Source organism: Crocodylus porosus, unplaced genomic scaffold (assembly GCF_001723895.1).
Source record: "Crocodylus porosus isolate Cpor-Errol unplaced genomic scaffold, CroPor_comp1, whole genome shotgun sequence".
Lineage (NCBI taxonomy): Eukaryota > Metazoa > Chordata > Crocodylia > Crocodylidae > Crocodylus > Crocodylus porosus.
This window is the reverse complement of record NW_017728931.1, coordinates 65,337,207-65,344,542: the sequence shown is the minus strand read 5'-3', so window position 1 is coordinate 65,344,542 and position 7,336 is coordinate 65,337,207. Positions and strand designations below refer to the sequence as shown.

At 45.7% G+C, this 7,336-nt stretch overlaps 1 protein-coding gene across 1 annotated transcript in view; it reads right to left on the bottom strand.

Moving 5' to 3' along the window:
• Positions 1–3,952: 3,952 nt before the first annotated feature.
• The window catches only part of DUSP6 (dual specificity phosphatase 6), a 4,550-nt gene continuing 1,166 nt past the window's right edge, over positions 3,953–7,336 (bottom strand). The window contains exons 2-3 of the mRNA XM_019545262.1: positions 6,535–6,972; positions 3,953–4,985 (exon numbers count right to left, since the gene is read on the bottom strand). Coding sequence (XP_019400807.1) covers positions 4,678–4,985; positions 6,535–6,972 — 746 coding nt within the window. The 3' untranslated portion in view covers positions 3,953–4,677. The remainder of the gene's footprint in view (positions 4,986–6,534; positions 6,973–7,336) is intronic.

Here is a 7,336-nt window from a genome sequence, read left to right as displayed (position 1 = left end):
ATGTGACCCTGGCTGTCTAGGCCTGGGGCTGTCTCATCCCACTTCTTGCCAGGCATAGAAGGGAAGAGGAGCTGAAGGCTAGCCTGACCCTATTACCATTCCCCTCAATAGGAAAAGAACACTTTGGAGCTAATACTTGCTCCCACTGTTTGGCAGTTATGTTTGCATGGTCCTCACCTGCAGTAAGCCAGCAAGCGCTAAATCTGCTATCCGAGGAAGGAGCAGAAGAACTGGCAACAGGCAGTGAAGAACTAGAACTGGGAGGCAAAAAGGAACTAGGGTGACTAGGTAATGCTGAATACCTGGTCTGGTCTGGTCTTGTTTTAGGGTCCCTGTTGGTTGTACAGTAAAATAGCACTTTGTCCCAGTTTCTGAAAAACTTGGCACGCTTGGCCCCCTGAGGAAGCTGTACTGGTGAAACTGATAGTATCAAACCAGCATATCAGGATCTCAAGGACATTCCTCAGAAAGCCTGTACACGATGGCAGTCTGCCGTCTCCAGTGGCCTTCCAATGAGCCCCTCCATCCATGTACAATTCCTCAAGCAATTGCAGTTAGGCAAGTCCACATAGTGGGGAAAGAAATGGAGGTAAACTGTTTGACTATGCACAGGGGAAAGTGGGCATTTTTCTCTCTCGTCAACATCCATCAAAACTATCCCAGTCAAAACTCCACATGCTGGGTGAACTGCCTTGATTTTTCATTGCAAAACCTAGAAGGGAGAAGGAGAGAGGAGAGGCCTGATGTTACATTAGGAGTTTGGACTAGATTTGGGGATAAGGAAAACAGAAAAAAAAACCCCACTGACAGAAAAAAAAAAAAAGGGAAGGAGATTTTTTGGGCTTGGAAAACCGAGACGCAGGACAAAGAGGCTGAGATGCATGAAAAGAAACTGGAAGCATGTGGGGTACAAGCAAGAAAACAGCACAAGAAAAATGACCAAGGAGATTCAGGAATGAGCAAAGTGACCAACACAGAAAAGGGAAAGGAGGTTCAAAAGGTTGTAAAGAAGTAAGGAAAAGTGGTTTGGAAGAACATAGATAAGGCAAGAAGAGAGCCTAAGCCTAGGAGTAGGAGCGCCAGGTCCCTACTTGATATCGTTAAATCGAAAGCAAAATTGTTAATCTACATTCACCACAAACAGACTGAAGTTGAGGGAAGTGCCAGAAGCATGGGTGGGATGGCAGAGATTTCCCTGATTGTGTAATTCATCCCCAGCAGGTACAGCTTTCATTAATAAAGTCTTAGAAATTTCTTAACAGCAGTTCCCCTCCCCCCAATTTACCACAACAGCAGCAAACAGGGCTGAGATGCTTTAACTCCCAGTGAAGAATTCTCCTTCTTCCCACCCCCTTGGGTGTCCCTTCAGATACAAAGGATTTTCTCTCCCTTACCAATTACTTTATTAACCCAACTACTGCAGCAGCTGCTAAGCTCCCCCTGCAACCTCATGAGCCTAAAGACCTCTGCCTAACCCTAGCAAAGACTGAAGCAAGCAAGGGTGGAGGGAGACAATTTTGGATGAGCATTGCAAACACACTTGGGAAGAAGTGAATTTCAGGCAAGGGGAACATAGAGGGACCAACTGTTAAACAGATCTGGGAAGTTTGAGAAGTGCTAGCATGGAAACAGATGTTCTCTCCCCTGGTCCACAGGCTGCAGCAGACATGCTGGAGAGCAGGGTAGAACTCCTTACCCTTGACTTGAACATTCACGATTAACCAGCAGGGCTTGCAGCTCAGCTGGTATAATTATTGCAATCAGTATCAAGGCTTCTTACAACAGCTGAAGAACTAACCCTTGCTGTTTGCTAGTCCTGAAAAAAAAAAGTTAATGAATTGCAGAACCACCAATTTAGTGTTAGTCATTTGGTGGAACAGGAAGGAAGCAGGAAACCCTTGTGAATACTGAGTTTTCAGTGCAGTTTGCAAAGAAAGCAAAACCTTTAAGAAAAAAAAAAAGAGCTAAACCTTGTGCAGCACTTCTGTCCTCCCCACCGCCTGAGTACCTAGCCACAGTTAGCATTTGCAACTAATTTAGCAGCAACCTTTCACAGCATGAATTGCTTAGATGCAGGGTTTTTTAGGGAGTTTTTTTTTTTTTTTTCCACAAGGAAGCCATACACTTGCTGAATGGGAGAGGCTCAATTATGTTCAACAGGTTCAGTTCACACTGTGACCCTGCCTGGCTTCCTGCTATTCAGATGTGTTACTTCCCCTTTGTGGTAATGGCCTGTGGCACTCAGCCAGAAAACATTATTAATTTCAGAAGTGGCCTGACAACAAACCCACAGTGAAACAAGAGGAAGTGGCGGGGAGGCCATCTGTTGGCTTCAGCAGAACAGCAGGAACACAGCTATGTAGGTTCTACAAGGAAAGCAGATTAATAATCCACAAAGAGGAAACTGGCTAAAATTATCCACAGACCATATTAAAAAAAAAAGAAAAGAAAAAAAAAAGAGTCACTTGAGCTGCAGCTGGACAGGAAATTGCTAGAGCTGCTTGCAAATCTCCACTTTGAACGGCACAGTACAGGGAATGCCAAGAGCGGAAACCGTTCAAAACTGGATTAACACAAGCCAAGTTTAACTGCAACCCACTTCTACTTTCACAGTTTATTCACTCAATCAAGGCCACTATTGCATGAGACACTGACTCATTCCTCCCCTCCCCCCCACACACATTTTGTTCGCTTTTCATTTTACACCCTTGCAGTTGCTAAAATTATATGAAATATTTTGGTTGCCAGGAATTTCAGAATTCCAGCCCACCACTTATTCTCCATCCTGACCTTGAAATGCGCCCTGCCATCGTTCCTAATTAAAAGTCCCATAACAATCAGGAAGTTATGGTACAAAGTGTTAGCAGCACCATAGCCCAGTTTGTTCCTTCTACAGTCATAACGGCTTCTGTGTGCCTGAAGGAAAAGCAAGATGGTTCAAGGGTAGTTAACAGGTTTTCCTCCTCTTGTTCTCACCTTCTTAACTCCAGAACAAGTCAGTGGTGATGGAAAGTCATTTGCTGCCTGCAGACGGCTTATGGATCTCTGAAATCCATTCCTGGTAGATAAATATCCACACCACAGAAAGGACCAGCTCCTGGCATTCTCAGCAGAAAGACCAAAACTTTAAGCATACATAGAAATCAGTATCTCCTGCCATGAAAATTGACCCTTACTGTAGGATTTCAGGACCCTGATGGATAGAGTAAAAGAGCCTGGACCATTCTGTATGTAACTTTTCTGGTAATCAAGCAGAAGATCTCTGAACTAATTTCTTGTGCACACAGTGATAGTGCTGTATGTACACTATTAATTAATTTAGATATCTGCGGGCCCAAAGAGGGACCTGGACTTTCTGCACTAGGGGCTATATGGGACATTGCCCATCCAATATTCAGATACACGTGCAAATTAAAAAAAAAATCACACCCAAGTGGGGGAAAATAAAGTAGTCATGTTTTCAATAGCCAAAAATAGTTATTTATTAATAATTTAAGGTTTTACATTCTTATAATAAATTCCATCTTTAAACTTTTACACCATGAATTAGAGACTCTCCCTTATTGGCAACCATGTGCAAGTTCACCTTGCATACACACAGGTACACATGCTCACACATACTTCCAGTTTTATACAAAAAGAAAAAAAAAAGACACAAAATATTGCATTTGAGGTGAAGCTCCCTGAAGAGTTTGTACAGAGGTAATGCACTGTTTAGCACATCTGAAAATTCTTAAAAAGTGAAAAAAAATCTGTTTGAAGACAAATATTTACAAAAGGTAAGGCAAAAAAAAAACTTTAAAAATAATGAGAGGAAAAAAATATTAAGTGGAGCAAGAAAAAAAAATCATCATGGGGGGGGTGGAAAAAAAGTGGGACGGGGGAGAAGGAGGGAAAAAAAGAGACTGCACCTGTTTGGAAAATCCGAGTTGCAAACTTCTGACCATAGATAGCCATTTTCTGTCAAAGAAAGTTTACTTCAATTGAACAATCAAATTAAGCATGCTGCAAATGTATTCTCTGCAATAGAAAAGAAAAACCCACAAAAATGCATAAAGAGAACAAAACTGTAGATGTCCCTTAGGCCAATTTCTTTTATGTATGTGAAAATTAAAAAAAAAAAATAAAAACTTTGCCAATCGATTTCAGATTAAATATTTACATTGATCAAGTAAAATTCTACAGAGTCCTGGCAAACAAGTACTCCAAATACATCGAGCTGAAACCTCTCTCTTTGGCTCCTTTAAATTCAGAAAAAAGAGACAGTCTTCACTGAAGACAATGATGTATGTTACAGATCCAGATCCGAAAGCAAAGAAGGAAGTAGGACATTTCCAGTCACTAGAGAACATGTGCTCATCACGCTGCCTGGGCTCCCCCGAAGCGCTGGAAGTCCTCAGTTCCAAGTCACTGCATAGGTGGGGGCGCGGGCACTGAGCGTTTGCTGCCTCCCTTCTGGCAACAGGGCGCGTTCCTTCTTGGAGAACTCTGGCAAGTTGCCGCCCTTGGCGATAGCCCATCCCAGTGCTGTGTAACCTTGCCTAGCAGGCATTGGCAGCTACTTGCCCACACTGGGGACCACAAAAGAGAAAGCTGCATTTCTTTGCCGCTGTCAAAGAGAAACCACTGAGGATTGATGGCACAAGCCAGCCAATCGAGGGGTGCAGGCCCGGGGGCTCACGTGGACTGCAGGGAGTCCACTTGGAAGACGTTCTGGTTGGAAGGGGTGGTGAAGTACAGCTGCTGGTTGGACGCGCGATTGTCACAGGGGCTGCTGAGGCCCAGAGTCCGCTCAAAGTCCAGCAGCTGGCCCATGAAGTTGAAGTTGGGAGAGATGTTGGATTTCTTCATCTTGACGATGTCGTAGGCATCATTCATGGACAAGTTGAGCTTCTGCATGAGGTATGCCACTGTCACGGTGACCGAGCGGCTGATCCCTGCCAAGCAGTGCACCAGGACCCCGCAGTTCTTGCCCCGAGCTTCGTCTGCACAGAGGGAGAGAGAGGAAGCACATGAGACAACAGCTATGAACTGCTCCAACTGGGGCCCAGTCTGGTCCCAGTGACTGCTAGTGTAAATCAGGAGGAACCCCTTGGAGAAGAGGGGAGCTGCTCCAGGTCACAGCCAATGGGGAGATGAGGCAGACACCCCAAGTGCTTGCAGAAAACTGGTGAAAAACGAATCTGGGTTGAAAGAAAACAAGATGTAGTGAAGAGTATCCCCAGAACAGTGCAGACTTGTATTAGCATTGGGATCTAAAGACCCTATTTGTATTACATTTCTGACAAAAAAAAAATTCTTTCTAGGTAGATTTGCCCCAGCGGGTGAATGCTGGAAGCCCAGCAATATGTCACTGAATGCTTTTGATACAGACAAGCAGACTGCAAAGGTCTATTAAATTATTCTCCAACTGTTGTGCTGCTAACAATGGAGGTATTCAGGCATTTTAAAAGAATGAGGGAAGTCACAGGGGACAGCCCATTAGGAGGAACAGGATGTCAACATTGCTTGAAAATGGGTTCCTTTGTAATAGGAAATGCATTACAATGCCTGGAGATTAGTTTCTTTGTGGCTCCCAGCCCACATTTCTTCCTGCTGTGCTCAGATTACCTACATTCTGCACTATTACCGGTATCACTCAACCGGATTACAACACAGCTTTCTAACAGATAATATGATGCCCACAACCCGCCCTTTGAACCCCCCCATCAATTAATGATAATTCTACAAGAAAGGAGACATGGGTTACCATGGAAGTTGAGCAAGAAAAAACAATGCTGAGCTGAATAAAGTAATACAACAGTTTGGAGGTGTGTTAGGGACAGTAGGTATGATCTATTCGAAAAGGTATAGGCTCAGCTATTTTCGCTCCAATGCCTACCGATTTCAGCAAGGGCTTATATTGCAAAACCAACGGGTGCTATTATTTGAAGTAGCGTTATTTCAGATCTAGCAGAAACGTTAGGGCTAAATGGGGTGCAGTTATTTACAGGAAATTTAAATTAAAAGAGCACATGTTTGAAAGTGCTGCAATTATCTACAAGCTGCGCCCAAGAGCAGCAAGGCCATAAATCTGAAGTTTCTTTTAATCCTACTTCTCACTTGGCAACAAAGGAGAACATTAAAAGCATTGACTCAGGGGGTGGGATTTTTTTTTTCTTCCCCAACTGCTGTGAAATAAGGGAAAGAAAAAAAAATAAAAGCATTTTATATTTATATATGGCCAGGGCAGACTGTTCATAATTCCCTAAATGGGACACCCGGGGCTGGCAAGCTACTCCCTGTCTGCTCAAAGTCCGAACACATCTTTAACATTCTCGTGACCTGTGAATGCGACTGATAATTCACCAGGCCTCTGCTAAACCTGGAAGGACACGCTCTCCCCGCCCTCGCAAAGGGAAAGGCAGCTCGCAAAGTAAGAGAGCTGTGCAACAGCTGGGCCTCTGCTAAGAGACAAAAGAGATGGAGGGTTTTAAGCTGTGCGGAGTGGAAGCAACTGGTGGGGACGGAGTGCCAAGGAGAAGCAGGTCTCACCTATGAAAGAGATGGCCTCAGGGAAGAACTGGGACAAGTTTTGGCTCCAGTGATCGGAGATGGGGATCTGCTTATACTTAAACTCCCCGGCGTTCTCAAAGAGATTGGGCAGGTTGGGGGTCACGTTCAAGATGTACTTGATGCCAAACTCCTCCAAAACGTCCAGGTTGGTGGAATCCTTGGCGCAGCCCAGGTAGAGGTAGGGTAAGATCTCCACCGGGAAGGATGGCTGGTTGTTGGCCAGGGGGCTGCCGTCCGAGTCGGTGGCGCTGTTGGGGTCCCTGTCGAGGTCAGACTCGATGTCAGAGGAGGAGTCAGAGCTGATGCGGAGCCCCCCCAGGCCCAGCACGGGCAGCGGCGGGGAGCTGCTGCTGCAGGAGCTGTCGAGGTTGGTCTCACAGTGCAGGGCAAACTGGGCCTGGAACTTACTGAAGCCGCCTGGAGGAGAGCGGGCAGGCAAAAAACAAAAACAAAACAAAAAACCAATGCAACCAGTGCAGCCGCTGCCCCCAGATGGGCCTCTCAACCACACTCCAGCTCTTCAAGGAAGCCACAGTCCCTTTTGCCCCCTCCCTGCCTTCATGACAGCCTCGGCCCTACAGAACTGCCCCCCCCACACTTCTGATCTCCCACCCTCCAGCTCTGCAAGAAGGCCAGAGCTCCTTCCCCACCATGAGAGCCTCAGCCCTACAGAACCCCCCATGCTCCAGCTCTGCAAGGAGGCTGCTGAGCTCGTTCCTCCCCCCACGAGGAACAGCTCTCCCCACTTCAGATCCCCCATGCTTGTAAGGAGGCCCCTAAG